Below are 20125 nucleotides of genomic sequence, written 5' to 3'. Positions count from 1 at the left end.
TCTGCAGATTTCTACTTCCTTTTTACCTGTGGTTGCAGCAATCCTGGCTTCTATTTCAGACATGTCAGCACTCATCCTCTTGCCCTCAGAGGTGGGGGGCAAGCTCTCCACGCTGCTCCCACGGGAAGCTCCCAAGCTTAAACGTCCTGATTCACTCTGTTAAAATTACAGGTCAATTTGAATTACTGAAATTCTTTAAATTTAAAAATCCTGGGCAGCCTAGGAGAAGGAAGATGTCAACTGAGATTCTTATAGATTCTGTGCTTTTCTGAAGACAAAGGGAAGTTCTAAAGGAGAGCAAGCTACAAACACTGCCTTTAGGAAAGAGCAGTCACTAGAGTTGGGAGTTAAATGCTACAATTATTCACTAACCTAAATGTATCAGGTAAGATGAATAAAATCATTACTTAAAATACTTTTAAACCAGTAATAGCAAGAATATAATTCTGAACAATATGAAATGGCACACTTAGGACAAACTTCTTTAACTGGGTAGTAGAACCAAGAAATAAACATTTTATATACTTAACCATTAAAGTTAGGGAACATCACAGGGAGGGAGTTGCGCTATTGGCAAAGGCAGCCATCATTAGAAGACAAAACAATTTTATCGGTAATAAATAGTAGCAGAATCTCATTTTATGTCTCCATTCTTATCTGTCTGCTTCAAGAATAAGATTCAGCACTTGTATAATGGAAGATGGTAAATAATTTATTTTAGTTAGCATAAAGTTATGACTACTAGTAAGTTCACCACACAATTTTACTTTTAGTAATAAAACAAACCTGTTGCTTTGCCTGGTTTTTCAACAATTTTGATTCTAAGCGTTTAATAGTATCATTTGTTGCAGGAACTTGCTCCATATTAGTGTCACTTTTATTACTGGTATTTGTAGAAGCAATGTCCATGAATGAGCCTAGGAAAGCAGAAATATTTATAACTACAGGTTGGAATAATACAGATGCTTCATTCAATAATATGTAACTTAAATCCTTTTCTGAACTAACAAAACATGAATACGAACAAAATAAGACTTTTCAGATATCCAAACAAATTCATTTTAAATGGAATTTAAGGATAGCACAGAAAGGAAACCAAAATGCTTATTAGTCTTCTAATAGTATAAGGATGACTTACTTTAAGGTTCTTAGCCTGAGCTAGTAAATCAGGGTAGCTATTAAGATGGTGATGACAATGGGAATAGTAAGTTTGAAGGGACTACCAGAAGTTTAGTTTGGAAAACATAAATTTGATTTCCTATTAGATATCAAGGAAGTAGTCAGATATAGGAATACGAAGTTCAGGTCTGGGATGGAGCAAAACATCAGCAAACAGACTGTATATAAAACCATGATACTAGATGAGATCATGAAGTGAGTAGGAGAAATAAGTGAAAGAGGCTCAATGTTGGGAAGATAAAAAAAAATAATAATAACCAGGTTAGGAAACAATCAGAAAGAGTGGCCAGAAATGGAAGATGAGATCCAGGCTACTATGGTATTCTGCAGACCAACTAAAGCAAGTGCTATAGAAGGAGAGAGTAATGAACTGTGTCAAATGTTACTGAAAGTCAAAAAAGATAAAAAATCATTCATTTCAATTTAGTTATGTGGAGACGACTGGTGACCATGTCAAGAGCAATTCTGGAGTAGTATGATAAAAGCCTCAATGGACTGGACACAAAAAGAATGAGAAGAGGGAAGCTAAGAGAATGCAAGTATGGACTGTATATGCCCTGGGAATGATTCCAATAGAATGACTAACACTGATGAAGCAAGAAACTGAGGGAAGAACTGCTGGTAAGTTCTGGTTTTTCAACAATATAGGGATTGGGATATAGTGCACAAACAGACAGGCTTGCCTTTGGTGAGAGCATGGAGAGTTTAGCCATTATAACAGAAGAGAACAGAGAGCAGAAGGCACTGATACAGGTAGGTGGGCAGATGTAGGGAGGCAGCTTCCAGAAGCTTTTCTGATTACTCTAATTTCTCAAAGAAATAGCAAACAGGATTGGCTGAAAGTACACAGTGACGAAGAGATGCTTGAAGTTTGAGGAGAGAAGCTAACGTATACAATTAAGTCATCTCAGAGAGAGGAGACAGACAGATATGGTACAAGTGTCCAACGTCACTAAATCACTAAGGCATTTGAAGACCGTAAACATGTGTCGTCTCCAGCCACATTCAGCTGCACTGCTATAGGCAAGGGGGATCTGAGTGTCATGTTTAGCCAAACAAGCTTAAGACAAGAAATTGTAATAACTATCTGGAATTAAGTGAAGGGAGGATGAAAGGAAGGACCTAAGAGAACTATGGCTCAGTAAATAGAAGAATCAAAGGACTGAAGATCACAGCACTTAAACAGAGAAAGGGTCTGGAAGTAGTAGAAACACATGATGTAATTTTATAGAAGTTCACTTAGGAATTCAGAGCAACTCAAAAGATTCCAGTAAAAATGGAATTTGGGAACAACTATTAAATCAGATTAAAATAAATGTAATTATTTTCAAGGTGGGGAAATAGATCAGTAAAAATATTTGTCTATAAAATACAATTTTAAGTACAGGATAAATACTGTGTATATACGTACATAAGCCTTTTAATTTTAATTAATAATGAATGCTTAAAATATCATATCTTAAGCACAATTTTTCTAAGAGAGTTATTTCTATAGTCTTTTTTGATGATCACAAACTACAATCTCACTACTACTTGATATTTAGAAAAGTAAGGAACTTTGAAGTAAAATTAAGAGTCTTAAATAAGAGTTTCTATAGACTCTTCTACAAAGACCAAAAAGTAGGGTGTTCATGATGAAGAAATACATTGTTTTTTATATTTACAATAATTTCTAATACTCTTTGATGTAGCAGTATCTGTGTAAAAATGTTTTTTATTCAAATAAAGAATGACATTCCCAGCAATACAATATCCCATCTTTTTATATGTAACTATGTAAGAATTCTAACACTTGGAAGCAAGTCTATAGAAACTCTTTAATCTGGGTACCTTCATGAAGAATGATGCACCCGGAAACTCAAACTGCAGTCAATCATATGAAATGAAGGAATTAAAATGCAAATGGAGACATCACTCACTGCCTCTTGATTATAATTTCATGGGAACAGAGACACAAAAAAATTAGGTTATTACTCTTCTAATCTATCCATTTACCTGTACTTGTGGCAGAGTTGCTCTGTCCTTCATCTGAGTACTGACAAGGATACTGCAATGGCTCATCTGCTCCTGGAAAGTACTATATATGAAAAAGTAAATTATAATTTAAAATTTCTTTAATACAAATTAAATCCTGTAAGAATTAACTTGGAGAATATACATTAATTATTTCTTTGTCCCGGGATCTGAAAGTAGCAAAGTCCTGCTTTATTTTCTGTAAGGCATATACTGAATTTATAGATACTTAAACTCAATATGTACCTTAAGTTTTTGATTTTAAGTTTTTACAAAGATGGCAATAATGTTCTACTCTTTTGAATTTCTGCTATGATCAATGCCATGTATCTACGTAAGGATCTACTTTACATAGAGCCTAGTTTTGAAGAAAACAGCATATATTTCTGTAAAGGAACTAAGGAAATAGTATGACTCCTCATAATTATATAAAATGTACTTATGGTCTCACAGCAGTGATATAAACTTCCAAATTGTTGAAATTATGGTTAGTCTGGCAACTGAGCCTGTTACGTCATAGGATAATTGTTAGAACTAATAATTTGAATATCAGAGATAGATTATGGCTGTTCCTCTATAAACTGGAGATGTAATATTGGAAATTTTTGCTGGATAACTAGTAGAATTTAGGAAAAAAGGAAGGTTTTCTTTTCAAATCAGACAAAGCAAATGTAAGTAGAATCCTAACTTGAACAATTTATGTATCCCAATGTTTTAAGGTATCTGATTAAGAAGACTAAGTTGTTTTATTATGACCATATATTTAGGGCCTATGATTCTATATACAGCTGGTACCCACATATGATGGGAAGTTTTAATCAGATGAGTTCAAGCTTGGTTTCAATAGAATAAGCAAATCTTTGGCCATTTAGGAAGTATATATTTAAGGATCTTGAAGGGTTCTTCTAGTGAGCAAACTGTTCTAAAATTCAGGGACTTTTCACATGTGAACTTTTAAGTCAAAGTAGCGCTTAATAGATTTTGTTAGTCCACTAAAAACTAGAGGCCTAATATTATTCTAATAATTCTAAAAGTGTTTGTTTATAGACTAAGAAATTTTGATAATCATTTAAAAGGGTTCTTCTAAATTTAAAAATTCCATAAATCCTAGAAGTTTAACTTTTTAATGGCAAACGAAAAGCTAACAATATACAATGAAAAACCAGAAGGTAAAAATCATTTAAATAAAGGTGTCTGGGAATGCAACAGTTCTCTTGCCCTGCAGATAAATGACTGAAGAAGATCTGCACTCAAGAAAACTTAAAATTTAGTTTGGCAAGTATTAGAGTCAGATTATACCTAAGTCCTGTAAACACATCTAATTCAGCTTCTCTCACATTACAGTTGAAGCAACAGCCCCCCAAAACAAATACATTTGTCCACTAAGTTACACAGGAGGAAATACCAAGCCCAGAAATCTAGTCTAGCCATCTTCCCATTATAAAGTAGATTTTTTTTTTCCAAAATAACATTTCCTCCTCTGATTATATGAGGAATAAACACCCATTCTAACTTGGGCAATAAGAAAAAGGAGTATATCTTTAAAGTCCCATTCAAACTCAGTATACATCAAATTCCCCTAAATCCAAAGCCCCTCAAAAGAAGGATTATACCCGCATCAAGTGAGTCATTATTTTCACAATTTCCTCCATTGAAGGGCGCTGAGAAGGATCTTTAGACCAACAACGAGTCATCAGGCTCTCAATGGGCTTAGGTAAATTTTTGATCAGTGGTGGTCGAGTACCTATAATTGAAAATTAGAGGGGGGGAAAGAATGTATTTACCCAAAGAATGGTGTAAGCTTTTTATATGTATTTCCAATATAGTATTTTATAGGTATCATAATTTAAGATTTATTTTGGAATAATAAAAGTACATTATTTTTTGGTCTATTAGGTTAACATTATATTTTCATAAACGGGAAGTATACTTTTTGCAAAGTTAAATTTTTATAAGCATTATGGTAAGAGACTGAGAATTAATAATATTTCATTTGCTCTAACACTGTTCTTTGAACAAATAATAATGTCTTAGTGGGTGTTTTATTAAGAAAATAAAATGATAGCTTAAAGTAATCTTCCTTGAACTATATTTTCAGATTCCCTGCAAAAATTTCAAATGTGTTTGAAAAATCTTCCATATCAAAAAAGTCATCACTATGGTGTCATACTCACTGACCTCTAAATGACTCTTTTGTTGGTGGCAGACCTTTTTTGGCTGCTGTGAATCCATCATTTCACAAGCTGAAAACTATCAACTTTTATGTAATTACCAAGACCATAATATTATTAGTGAGGTCCCTAACTTAAAGAAAGCCTCAAATATAATGAAACTTTTGTAATTTCACCAACTAACAAGTTAGTTCTTTTATTCCTCACTCCACTGTCAATTATTTACTGACAACTGACAGAGAGAAAAAGAAAAACTATCTTGTCAATGCTCCATTCTCTACAATGACATTTTAGTAAAATGAAAGGTAGTAGAGGAAACTGGTAAACAAAACTTAAGATTACTCAGATCATGGCACTGTTTGACAAGTCTATCAATGACCTAGTTAGGCACGTATTTGTAGGATTTGTGGAATACTGTATTAAATGCCAATAAAACTAAAATGCCATAATCAGAACAATTACAACCAATTTCTGATAGAAATTAGAGAGTGATGTAAAATTTAAGAAATTAAACAGTTTTTCTTCATGAAGAGTTTATTTTTCCAAATCAAATGTGAAGCAACTTGATTATTATCATCATAAATGGTTAGAAACATAACAACAGGTCTAAAAGGAGCAGGAGGGATGCAAAGAAACGGAGTTCATATATGACTATAACTTTAAAATATAGGCACTGAGAGTCACAAAGATCTGGATGTGAATCCCAGCAACATCACTTACTAATCTGGTGGCCTTGGGCAACTTCCTTTCCCTGTTTAGGTCTCAGTTTCCTAATCTATAAAACTGTAAAATGAGGCAATAATAGCCCCTTCATAAGGATGGATGAGAGATAAAAAAGAAAGAATATGTGAAGAACTCTGTGTTTTGCTTTTATGAATAGCTTAAGTAACAACTCTTATAATTATTCTTTGCTTCTTCAAGAGAAAAGGCTATACCCTCCCTCAACTACCTTGATCATGAGAAGTGCTTTTACTTCTTTATTTTTTAAGTTTTATTTTCTCCACAGAGTCTAACCCAATGCTTCTCCATCCCCCGGAGAAAGCCATCATAAGTAGTTGGCTCAGGCTGTACTGATGGCCTTTCCCTAATCAGCAGACCTCCTCAGCCTTGCTCTAAGGATAGGACCACTCTCAGCGCTGTCCTCGCTGATTCTGGGGGAGTGGGGAAGAGTACAGGAGACTGATGGTAGTAAAGTATTCTGGTAACAAAGAACTGGACGTTTTAATGTTAGGGATAAATGATCTTCTTGGAGGTAGATACAGTTTTCCAGGCAGAAAATATACAAAATATATTAAAGAAAAAAAATTTTTTTACGAACCATTATGAACAGCCCACATGATACGGAAAGCTGGGCCACCAATCTCATCAAAGGGTTTCCGACGTGTTATTACTTCCCACAGGATAATACCCCAGCTGAAGACATCACATTTTTCACTGTAATTGCTACCTAGAAAAAAAGGTGGTATAATTTCAAGACTTTTTTCCACGTGACTTACAGAAACAACTGCTTTCATAAATTTTAAGAATGAGCACTGGGTACAAAAACAGGAGGATGCTGCATGCAGAGCTGAGAAATTACTTTGTGAAGTAACTTAAGTCTCTGCAACAAATTCATTTATTTAATGAATTGAGAATTAATGCACTAAAAAAAATCCTTCAAAAAATTTTTTTAATGTTTTATTTATTTCTGAGAGACAGAGACAGCATGGACAGAGGAGGGTCAGAGAGAGAGACGGAGATACAGAATCTGAAGCAAGCGCCAGGGTCTGAGCTAGCTGTCAGCACAGAGCCTCAAGCAGGGCTTGAACCCACAAGCTTTGAGATCATGACCTGAGCCAAAGTTAGACACCCAACCAACTGAGCCACCCAGGTGCCCCTAAAAAAATCCCTTTAGAAAGTTGGTCATTTTCTACCTTTTCATTGAGAGGCATAGCACCTTTCTTTTATTTATTTAGACCTATACTTTCCCTGTGGCACAGTATGGGACATTTGTACATTCTGTAATTTTTTAATCTTAAATTTTCTTCTCCCATTCATTCTTTTTTTTTTTTCATAAGGGTCATTCATTTTTATTTTATTTATTTATTTATTTATTTTACAAATAGTTTGTCGTCAAATTAGTTTCCACATAACACTCAGTGCTCATCCCCACAAGTGCCCTCCTCCATGCCCATCCCTCCTCCCCCCCACATCCATCAGTTCTTAGTTTTTGTCAGCATTCAAGAGTCTCTCATGGTTTGCCTCTCTCCCTTTCCCCCACCATTTCCGCCCTTCTTCTCCCCCTTGTTCCTCCATCAAGTTCCTCCTAATCCTCCTATACGTGCAAACATATGGTATTTGTCCTTCTCTGCCTGACTTATTTCACTCAGCATAACACCCTCAAGGTCCATCCGTGTTGCTACACATGGCCAGATTTCATTCTTTCTCATTGCCATGTAGTATTCCATTCTCCCATTCATTCTTTTGATGGATAGAGCTACTCTACTATCAAAGCAGAAGAAATTTCTAACTTAGTGATAAGATCTTCTTTTCAATATCTGGCAAGATAAAATTTAATTTAATTTGCAAACTTAAAAGTTATAAGCAGTGAAAATTATGGATAACAAATCTATAGTAAGCAGATTACACTGCAAAATTTATAGGATCACTAAATCAGCAAAATAAACAGCCCAAACCCACAAAAAACCCACCGTAACAATGAACAATTATAACAATGACAGCTACACATGTACTTACCATATGTATTACACATGCACTAAGCACACTGAAAGCATTAAAATGATATTACAATCTAACTTGGGCTAAACGTGGTGACATCTTTCAGAAATGAAGAAGTCTAGCTTAATAGTATGAGTTTTGTTACTTTAAATATTAAAAGGAGAATTAGGAGGAACTTAACGGAAGACCATGGAGGAGAAGAAGGAGAAAAAAAGTGGGGGAGAGGAGGGAGGCAAACCATGAGAGACTCTTGAATGAGGAGAACTGAGGGCAGATGGGTAGGGGGGAGTGAAGGGGGGTTATGGGCATGGAGGAGGGTGCTTGTGGGGATGAGCACTGGGTGTTATATGGANAAAAAAAAAAAATAAAAACTAAAAAGAATATTTAAATAATAAAAATAAATAAATATTAAAAGGAGAATTAGGAGGAACTTAACGGAAGACCATCGGGGAGAAGAAGGGGAAAAATAGTGGGGGAGAGGGAGGGAGGCAAACCATGAGAGACTCCTGAATGAGGAGAACAAACTGAGGGCTGATGGTGTGGGGGGGAGTGGAAGGGGGATGATGGGCATTGAGGAGGGCACTTGTGGGGATGAGCACTGAGTGTTATATGGAAACCAACTTGACAATAAACTATTTTTATAAATAAATAAATAAAATTTAAAAGTAACTTTTATTTCTGGGCTCTTTTGTATAAACAAATCTTTTTGCTTTCCATACTATAGTAATACTATGTTATTTTAACACAAAAACATATTTTAAATAGTTTAAAACCACGTATTCTGTATATGAACTTAAAAATATGAGGCATTATTTAATTTTGTATCATTTAACATTTGCTGGTCCATTTGCTTTTTGAATTTTAGGGCAAAATAGGTCCACTCAAGTGAGCATGTACACAGCAAATTTCTCTTTCTCTCACGGGGCTGTAAACAAAGAAACAAAAATCTTTAAATTCATCAAAAATAAAAGAAATGTCATAAACAAAACATGATTATTAAACCTATCTAAATTATACAGACACTCATGCTTCCTAAATTCAAATCACATACCTTCGGTTCAACTTTTCTCATTTAACAGATAGCCTGATGTTTTCATACAGAAACCTACCATGAAATTTATAGATCACTCTCTTTAAGAACTTGAGTGAGATATGGAGATGTAAAAGAAAGTCAACAGGGGTGCCTTGGTGGCTCAGTCACTTAAGCGTCCGACTCTTGACTTTGGCTCAGGTCATGATCTCATTGTTTCTTGAGATTGGGCCCTGTGTCCAGCTCAGTGCTGACATCATGAAGCCTGCTTAGGATACTCTTTCTACCCCTCCCTTTATCCCTCCCCCCACTTGTTCTCCCTCTCAAAATAAATAAACTTAAAAAAAGAAAGTAAACATAAGCTTTTTCTTTACTTGTCTTAGTATCCTATTTCTGCCAAATTACTTGTATTCCAAAAGGCATGCTCATTTAGACTTTAGACTGACAATTTTTAATTGCTAGGAAACCAATACAAAAGTACAGTTGAGTCTGTTATTCCTGGTAATTTTGTTCTATAAAGTTTCTGTGAAGACTGTATTAGTGAATGCTGAATTATTTGCTCATAGGGGCAATCAGAGTTAGGTTCCTGTGAGCCTCTTAATGTCAACTGGTCAATACGTAACCTTGTTTTATATGTGTTTCTGTTTAAAACACCTTATTTAATATATATTGTGGATTCTTAATATTGAACTCATGGAATTGCACTATAAATCATATCATACCTGAATAAAGATTAGGTAACATGCATTTTTTTCTCTGTAAGACATATGAGTCTTATTATACTTAGAAACACTAGAACACTTCAATGCTGCTCTTGGAGGCCATCTTAAACAATAAAATCACCAACAAAAAGTACATAAAAAATTTTTTTAAATGTGGCACTATGTAGATCATAAAAAAAACACAGTATGAGAGCTGAAATAAGAAGGTGGTGTGTTGTCTTGTTCCTCAGCTGGGAACATGTGTCGGATGACTCACAATTTTGCCCCGCTCCATACATGATCACAAATAACCATGAAAGCGCCAAGAATACTGATTTTAGGGTAACAAATAGGTGATTTTTACAGCTGCAACAGAATATGAAAATGAGGCTTGACTGAACATATGCTTGAAATTGCCTTGAACATTGCTAGACAATATAAATCTTACTATGATCTAGGGCTGTATTTATTTACTACCTCCATAGACTTTAGTACAGCACCCATGAATACTGGATTTATACACGGATTACTTTTATAAATACAGTATAATACGTAAACGTACTTTCCTTATTATCTTAATAAATTTTCTTTTCTCAGCTTATTTTATTGTAAGAATACATTATATGATACATAAATAAAATATGTGTGCTAATCAAGTGTTTATGTTATTACTAAGGCTTTTGGTCAACAGTAGACTATTAGTAGTTATATTTGGGGAAGTCACAAGTTACATGTGGATTTCCAACTGCATAGGGCAATTAGTGTCACTAAACTCCACATTGTTCAAGGGTTAACTGTATATGCTTTTTACAGTTTATATGTACTATGCAGAAGTAAAACCATGGAGACAGGGTAAAACCATAAATACATATAGAATGTACACAGAGTAAGAAGGCAGATTATCAATCATAACATGCTTTTGTCACTTTACCTTCAAAAACTTCAGGTGCCATCCAAGCAGCACTGCCTTTGTTATTGGTCATGTGTGTCTGAATGTCACAGGCTGTACCAAAGTCACAGATTTTTAAAACTGTCCCCCCTGCAACCAGCAGCAAGCTGTTTACAAAAAACAAAAACAAAGGTTACAAGACCAGTACTTGATTCCTACAAAAAAGATGTTTGTGGAAATAGAAAGCATTAAGCAAAATGTCACTATTCAACATCTGCCAAATGCTTCCTGGTCACTCTAAAAGCTTAATGGTTCAGAGGAATATTAGCAAAAATTAACTTAACCTTGACCTTAACCTAGTTCTATTAGGGAAACTGCTAGACCCACATTTTGATGCTTCCATCTCTATCTCCATAATCTTTCCTAAGCATCTCTCTGGGCCAAGAAAAACACATGGGGTTTTACAAAGTTCTAAGTCAACATTATGGTTTCTGGAAATGAAAGCGGATGGATTTCAATACCATCATAAATTACTTGCCCCCTAAACTTAATCTATCTGTTGCAGCATTTTTCAAGCTGCAGGCAGAAACCTAGTCATAAAATCTAGATCATAAAATCTAGACCAGAGATCTGGAAACCTGGGTTACAAAACTGATTCAGCAGACTATGACAGCATTTTAAAAAACAGAATAGAAAATATCAAAGTGCATCACAACTAGTAAGATTAAATATTGTTTCATGTATGTTGTTGCTGTTTTATACACATTAATATGTACACATGACAGACTTATCAAGTATGTCTTACTGTGGAACATGGTCCAAATATGTAGAGACTTGTTTTGTTCTTATTGATCTTATGGTGAACAGAAATGAGTCTTTAGTTTAGCCTAATGTATTCAGACTGTTCACTGACCCTATTTCCTTTCCCTCCTGGGCAAAAAAGATTACATTTTTTAGATTTCTGAGCAGTTAGATGTGGCTGTTCATCCATTCTAGCCAATGGATTGTGGGTAAAAGTTATGTACTTCACTTTCGAGCCTGGCCATAAAAATCTCCCACATACAAAAATACTCCTTTTCCTCTCCTCGTATGCTACTGCATGCAGAGGATTTTGAATTACAAGACAGAAGTCTGAGATTCTGAGCCACCATCTGAAAAACTGCTCACTTATCAAAAACATTCTTTTTGGACTTCATATGAGTAAAGGAATAAAAAACTATTTTGTAAAGCCATGAGATTTTAAAGCTCATCTATTACAACAGTGCCACTCTAACCAATACAAGAAAATGGCATAGAAGTGGATGGCGCAGGGGTACTTGGGTGGCTCAGTTAGTTGAACATTCGACTTTGGCTCAGGTTGTCGTCTCGCAGTTTGTGAGTTCAAGACCCACACTGGGCTCACTGCTGTCAGTGCATAGTCTGCTTTAAATCCTCTGTCTCCCTGTCTCTCTGCCCCTCCCCAACTTGTGCTTCCTTGCTCTCTCAAAAATAAACATAAAAAAAAGAAGTGGGTGGTATTGTAACAAAAATCTAATATACTGTATTTAATATAAGCTTAGTAGGCAGCAAGAAAGCTAAAATTGGAGGCTGGAAAGATCCATGTAATGACATGGCAAAACATTTGGTAAAATCAGTCTGCTATGATATTTGTGGTCCTAAAGGACTGTAAAAGCTGATTGCTTCTAGATTCCAAACAGAAGGAAATAAGACTGACAAAGGCCCATGAAGACTCAGTACTGCAGCAAAGAACAAAGTAAGAGAGGGTACTTCCCAATGAAACTTAATGGCTTCAAGGTGTCTCTATTCAGCTGAGAAAAGCTAATGTGGCCAGAAATGAAGTAAACCAGGTTCAAGATTTTGTCTAAGAAAGAATTCTGGTAATAGTCATAGGTACATGAAACTGGAACCACAGAGATCACAAGCCTACTTTTGAAGACGTTAATATTGCCAAAGGAACAAGTTTCTAATGAAAAGTTTGATGGTTATAAGTCTTAACAACAATCCTCAAGACCCCAGATCTACATAAGCAGAGTGTAGCGTATGTAAACTATACAGCTTCTGAGGACAGTATATGCCAACACCCACGTCTGACATGGTATGAAAATGCACAAGGAGACTAGAAAAGAGTAAAACTTAGAGTCATGAGCAATGGATAAAGGAGTTCTTTCCAAGGTAAGAATCAAGGTCTGATCAAGGCCACTCTCACAAATCCAGGGCAGGGGAACAGACCAGTAACTGCTGTATGCCTCCATGCTTCTCTTTTCTCAGTGGAAGCTTTGACTGATTATTGTTTTTCTGCCATTATGTATTGTGTGAGTTGGGAGAAAGAGGTGGAGAGGTGACAGATAAACTTGTCCTTTTAATTCCTTTCCAAATGACTTTAAGGGGCAACACCTAGACCAGATGGAGAGCAAGGCATGTCATCCTGAGATCCTGGACTGTGAACTAGATGGTGGCTGGAAGAGCCTTTGGGATGTGTGACTGGCAATGAACTGTGAGTGGTTCTAACCTGTGGTTAGAGCAGTAAATACTTCAGGTAACCAGGCCTGGCCAGCTTCTTATAAAAGCCATTCTCTAATTCCTCTGGGGCACACAAGACTTTTCTGATCCTCTAGATGTAGCTAAGACTGAGCTGTAGCCATTGACAAGTGGGTAGAGGTAGGGTTACTTCTAGGTGTGGCTCAAAAAAATCTCTCATGTGATCTCCATTCTCTTTCTTTATCTGCTGGCTGACTGCATAAGTTCCCAGAGTCCTGGAGGATAGCAGACATACAAGATGGAGGGAGCCTCTCTGGGTCCTTGAATGACCATACGGAAGACCATCTGCCAAACAAGAACACCGGTTTTGGATTTCACATGCACAAACAATACATTTCTACTGTGATAAGCCCAGTATGAGCTACAGCAGCTTGTGTTAAAACAATATTCCCAGCTATTATGATTCCAAACACCCTGATACTCAGAGTCTTAAGCTTTTTATATCCCAATGTAACTTGTTAGTCCTATACAAACTGAAATATACAAGGCATTTTGAAAGTGTAAAAAGAACTATGGACGTCAAAGACTATTTTTATTAGATTATTAAAAAGAGCTAACTAAACATTTAAAAAATATGTAAATCACTCTCATTCTTACCTAAAAGACTTACGGTCATGTGGGTTAATCTTTGGACAGTAGAAATAATTCTTTATTTTGAATCCCTTTCTTACAGGCAAAAATATATTTTTGTTTTATATGGCCAACATTCATCTTAATGTTTACTCCTTTTGTTTCACCATTCCTTCTTGAACCTTATACTTGTCTGTGTAATCATTTTCCTTCTTTCCCAAATACCTTCAATTAAGGTCCATGTATGGTAAATTCTCTCAGGTTTTGTATCAAAATGTCTTTAACTTGCACCCTTCTCCTTAAAAATAATTTAGGGCAGGTACACAATTCTGGGTAGGTAACTATTTTTTCTCAGCTCTGTGAAGTTATGATTCTAGTTTTCTAGCTTCCGTTAATGGTACTGGAAACTATATTTCAGTCCACCAGTCAATCCTTTGTAATCTCTTTTCTGATTAGCTGATTTAAAAATCTCCCCTTTGTTTTTGTTGTTCTGTGGCCTCCTTAAGGTGTGTCACAGGGTAGACTTCTTTTCATTTATCCCATTTAGAATTCCTTTGTCCAGAAAATTCCTGGCTAAACCTCTTAAATTATAATCTCTCCGCATCCTATTTTCTTCTACCAGAGTTCTGCCTTCTTAGTCATGTCTTTCCTTTTACCTATATTCCTTAACCTATCATTTTTCTCATTTATTTGTTTTGCATATATATCTGGGTAACTGCAGATATATCTTACAGCTCACTAATTCTCTTGTCACCTATTTCAGATCTATTTAAATTTTTTAATTATTCCTAAATGTTGTATTCAGTTCTTTTGGCCATTTTGAATAGTTTTACTCCTTGCACATTTTAATTCTTTCTTTTTTTTTGTTACCATAATTATTTTATATTCCATATTGATAATTCCAAATATCTGAAATTTGAGGGCTTAATTCTGCTTTGTGTTATTTCTACAGACTTTCAAGATAATTTGAATGTTTATGGGTGTGGTAATTTTTTCAATTTTTGAGAGCGAGAGAGAGCACAACACATGTGAGCATAAGCAGGGAAAAGAGCAGAGAGAGGAAAAAGGAGAATCTTAAGCAGGTTCCATGTTCAGCATGTACCCTGACACAAGGTTTAATCCCACAACCCATGGATCCTGACCTGAGCCAAAATCAAGAGTCGGATGCTGAACCATCAGAGTCAAGCAGGTGCCCCACAGGTGTGGTAATTTTTATTGTGGCTTTATATGTGATCAATTTTAATCTGCAATAATTAACAGCCTGGACTGAAAGGATAGGACTTTAAAATGAAGTTTCAGTTACTAGTAGATGCCCTCCCTTGGGACACTACCCTTGGGATTGGACACCACCAATCCCAAAACTTTTAACCTGTCTTGTTGGGATTTTTCTTGATTGTGCAAGAAGGGCAAATTCAAACTCACAACACCATGAAGGGAGACAGCTCTGTTAAGAAATAAGTCTGCCTAGTCAGAAAACTGACTTTTTTTCCTAGCCTACTTTTAAGTTGTTCTCTCCAAAGATAGTGAATTTATAAAGAGGTCTCAGTTGTACTACTTCACCTGGTGCAGAACAAAAGACCCGTCTCCAGTTACATAAGAGCCATTAAAACTGGAGACTATATTTTTTTATACTGAAAGAAGCTCACAGCAGAGTCCTTGGCTTCAATGCTTGGTTCAATTCTCTCAGGATTCAGTTCTCTCCATCTTTTTCCCTGATGATTTCCCTTATCTTCTTGTGAGATGACCTATGCATGTGAAAAGATACCTGTTGTAATATGTAGTATCTCTGGGTGTTTGCTGTTGGATGATTTTTCAGTTGATCTGGTTTGCCATATTGCTGGAGGGTCAAAATTCTAACATGTGAGCATAAGAATCCAAGCCACATTTCTATACAATTTCTATCAGCACACATAAGTTGTCAGGATTTAAATGGATAGCTTTAAAGGCTTCACTTTATGTGTTTTTCAAACTAGGGTATGAAACCTTGCAGGTACATCAGTGTATGCTAGGATAAGTGGGAGGGAGCCTACAGAGCCCCAGGATAAAGCTAGCACTTCTCCCTGGACCGTCACTTTTACAAAGCTGTATTTCTAACATCCTAACATTGACTTTAAAACAAACTACACAATACATCTAGTTGAATGTAAAATTTGCATGCACTTATTCCTTAAGTAGGCTTACTGGGCTCTGTACCTATTAGAACTACTGAGGTTATATCATTACTTTGTTCTGGGGGGTGGGGAAGTTTGAGAAGCACCAATTTTAGGGAATTAAAAACTATACAGAATCTTAAAACGTCAAGTGATTCAGTAGCACTGTATTTTCTATAAACAATATATAAATCAAGTCTTCCAAGTCTAAGATGGCTTATAAGAACAGGAACAGTTTCAAATACCTATTTAAAAAATAATACGATATACTGTTATCTATTAAAAATAAAGGGATAAATATCTGAATATACTGATACGAAAAGATGTCCATGTAAGTGGGAAAAAAAACACATTATATATAAATCATACATGCTTAAAAAATGAAACAAGATAGAGGTTACCTTTGAGGAGTAGAAACAGGAAGAAGGAAAATATTGCTTTATAGTTTTCTGTGCTATTTGAATTTGTTTTTAATCATGAATATATTATTTGAAAATAACATATGATTTAATTAAAGAACAAAGGTAAAACAAACCAATACAGAAGAAAAAAATGATCCTTATTTTAAATGTCTTTATTATTCAAGAAACTTTTTTTAAAACATTTATTCATTTTTAAGAGACAGAGCGAGTGGGAGAGGGGCAGAGAGAGAGGGAGCCACAGAATCCGAAGCAGGCTCCAGACTGAGCTGTCAGGACACAGTCTGACATGGGGCTCAAACCTATAAACCACGAGATCATGAGTTGAGCTGAAGTCAGATGCTTAACCTACTCAGCTACCCAAGCACTTCTTAAATGTCCTTATTTTTAACATACTTCTAAAAAAGTTTTTATGTTTTGAATGTATGTGCAGGAGGAATGTAACTTTATTACAGTTAAAATGACCTAACGAAAGATTTCCAAAAAATTTTCTGGCCTTAAGATTCTGACTTTCCTAAGCACTGTATTAACCAAGTACAATCACCAAACAGCATATCTTACTTAGGTTTTCCTCTTGGTGGCAAACAGAAAATAAGGATAATCTATACCACCACACTGTAGTAATACTCAACAGCAGAAATAGAGTTCATTCAAATTATAAATTTTATAAATTCTTTGTATATAACTTTTTACTACAATTCTAACTGGAGAGATTATTAACAAATTAGTTTCTTTTCAGTCCAACATAACTAGGATAAACCAGATAAACTACTGTATACATCTCCATGAGGTCACAAATATTTCTATGCTAACTGAAGTGGAAAGAATGCTAAATGCAATTTACCTTTATATTTACTTCAACAGAAAGTCTCCTGTTTTACTGTTCTTTTTCCACCTTTACTCTTTACCCAAGAACTCTAACTGGTTTTCCTTGTTTCATATTGGTATATCAAGATAAGTTATTCTGAATGACTTTTATATTATTATTATTACAATTAGTACTCCTTTACTCATAAGATTTTGATAGGTCATCAGCCATGACCATGACATTCAAAGTTCACTGAAATATGAACCTAAGTGGTCTTTGCAGGCTTACATTCATTCACACAACTGGGACCAAAAACACATTTTTATTTCCGAAGTATTACAGAAATGAACCTGCAGAAGATTCATAAAATAGGGGTACAAACACAAGTCAATATTATATAAAATACCTAACCAAACCATCAGGTGCCATTTTTTAAAAGTTTACTTATTTTGAGAAAGAGAGAGAGAGAGAGAGAGAGAGAGAAGCAGAAAGAGGGTGAGAGAGAATCCCAAGCAGATTCCATGCTGTCAGTGCAGATGTGCTGTCTGATGTGGGGCTTGAACTCACGAACCAATGAGACGAGGACCTGAGCCGAAATCGAGTAAGGATGCTTATCCAACTGAGCCACCCATTCTGCGGAACTCCTCTCAATCACAGAATAAACAGTTTTCCAGCGATAATAATATAGCAACTGGACTTGTAGAATTATTTATGTAAGCATAGCCATTCCAAAGAATTTTCTTTTCCACAGTACGTTCTGAAAAATCAATTCTAACTCTAAAGCCCAACTGGTGCACTGAGTGCCCCAAAGACAATCTGGAGTATTATAGGATAAGTACAATCAGAAGGATGACCAAGAGGAGTAAATGACCTAGGCCAGGCTTTTTGCAAGTATATTGATGGTATTTAAAGCAAAAGGAAAAGTTCCTGTATACAAATGACTTTAGTAGGACATATTCAGTCTAAGTAGGTTGGTTAAACACACCTAACATTTATGGATTCATGGGGTATGGGTAGATGGAGAATGAAGGCAGTCACTTAAGTTGTATAATTATGGAATAGAAAAGATATTAGAAAACTGAAAGGACTTACTTTTGCAAGATATTTTCATGTATACTGTTGTTATTCCAAAGCCAAAAAATGCCCTAATAGAAGAAAAGGGATATTTTTGGAAGTTTCATCTGATGGTTTCTGGCTCCTAAAGGAAAAAGATACTTTGTACCTGACCTGATGCTTGTCCGTATCCTATGAATTATTAGTCAATTTGTTGCTAGATAAGAGCTATGATTCTCAGGAGTCTGTTTAGATAATTCAGCTGTTTGTTAATTAAGAGAGGAAAAAGGGGATTAATCTTCATAAACAGAAAAAAAAAAAAAGAGACAAAGTAATTTCTTCTTCACTAGCCAAGACAGGTAGTGAAGGTAATAGCCTCAGGAGTCAAGTTAAAAAAACAAAAGTGTCATGAATCTGGGTCTTAAACATTATTTGCCCAGGGATCTGGGTAAAGAGAAATCAGTTTAAGCCTGGGAGTAGAAATAAGGCACACTAGTGAGAACAAGTGATCCCAAGAGCTGAAACCTACGTAGAATGTATCTGATTAGACAAGAGAGTGACAAGTTGTACTCAGAAGGGGCACTTTAATGCTTTAAACCTGCATCAAGAGAACAGAATACTTGAAACTGATTTCCTACGGGAAACCTCTTATATGAGGACTGATGTGGTAGTTGTTGGGTTGGGGGAAAAAAGGACAGCATGTGGAGACTTTTTTACTGTCACAAGTGGATAAAGAAGAAAAAATATCAGAGAGAACAGGGGACAATACCACATGTATGTTTTCTTTAACCGAATACCTATACACATAACCCCCACCCCACCCCAAAGTTTCAGCCTTTAAAATATTTATTCAGGGAATTGTGATCCTAGGATCCTCAATATGGGGAAATCCAGAAGGATTTTTAATTTCCTAGGATCCTAAATATGGAGAAATCCAGAGTATTTTCAATTTCTACCCAGATGCCAGAAACTTTTTTTTTTGCCTTCCTCTAAAAGGACAAATAATAACCATTTTGTAAATTTGTGTAAAATGTCTACTATGTGTGGACACTATGCTTGCTGTTAGGGATACAGTGGGGAACAAGAAACACTTATCTCTAATCTCAGGGAACTGTCTAGGGGCAATGATATACACAGCTGGCACAAAATAAAAAAGCTAACCAATTCTCGAAGTATGCTAATTCATAGCAAGAATTATTAAAAATAAAAATTCAACTAAAATTAAAATCCTATTAAAGACATTTTAAAATGAAAGCTTAGATAAATAACTAAAAAATGAAGATGAGTTAAAAATAAACACTCTCAAACAAGCCAAAGGGAAGAAAAAAGAGAAAATCATGTGCAACAGTGAGCTTGAATTACGAAGTTTGTGGGGTAATGGAGAGAAAGAAAGAGAGCGAGACAGCACACTATTAGAACTTACTTTGGTGGTTTCAGGTCCCTGTGAATTAGAGCTTTGGGTTGCATGCTGTGAAGATAAGCCACTCCTTGGGAACACTGTAAACACCAACTCATTGCGTGGGCAGCAGTGTAATATGGCAATGGTTCAGCCCCATGCAGCACTGCAAAAGAAAGGCACAAACTAAAAAGAACTTTATTGCATATTACAAAAGACACAAGATGAATGGAAGCACTATCGGAACACATGACCAGGTCTTTTTCTATATATGTTCCCATCAATCCTGCTTTTAATTATTTTCTAAATATAAAGAGAGAAATATCTAAAAATTTCAAATGGATAAATATCACTTAAGTATCTAAAATCTAACAGTACTTCTAGTAAAGGTTATATATACACTCTATCTAGCAAAATCAATACATATTACCACTTTTCTACATTGATAGATACTATCTTTCCAACACTAATATAAATTGTAAAAAATATG

The 20125-nt window shown here is 35.4% G+C and overlaps 1 protein-coding gene across 2 annotated transcripts in view; it reads right to left on the bottom strand.

Moving 5' to 3' along the window:
• MAP3K7 (mitogen-activated protein kinase kinase kinase 7) overlaps window positions 1-20125 on the bottom strand; it is a 75168-nt gene that overhangs the window by 36088 nt on the left and 18955 nt on the right. For both annotated transcript variants that reach the window (XM_039232174.1, XM_039232175.1), the window contains exons 5-11: window positions 19663-19801; window positions 10744-10868; window positions 6682-6810; window positions 4806-4936; window positions 3175-3256; window positions 787-917; window positions 27-156 (exon numbers count right to left, since the gene is read on the bottom strand). In XM_039232174.1, coding sequence (XP_039088105.1) covers window positions 27-156; window positions 787-917; window positions 3175-3256; window positions 4806-4936; window positions 6682-6810; window positions 10744-10868; window positions 19663-19801 — 867 coding nt within the window. The remainder of the gene's footprint in view (window positions 1-26; window positions 157-786; window positions 918-3174; window positions 3257-4805; window positions 4937-6681; window positions 6811-10743; window positions 10869-19662; window positions 19802-20125) is intronic.

Source organism: Hyaena hyaena, unplaced genomic scaffold, assembly GCF_003009895.1.
Source record: "Hyaena hyaena isolate Hyena2069 unplaced genomic scaffold, ASM300989v1 scaffold_66, whole genome shotgun sequence".
Classification (NCBI taxonomy): Eukaryota; Metazoa; Chordata; class Mammalia; order Carnivora; family Hyaenidae; genus Hyaena; species Hyaena hyaena.
The sequence above is the reverse complement of the archived record's forward strand: the minus strand, read 5'-3'. Positions and strand labels throughout refer to the sequence as shown.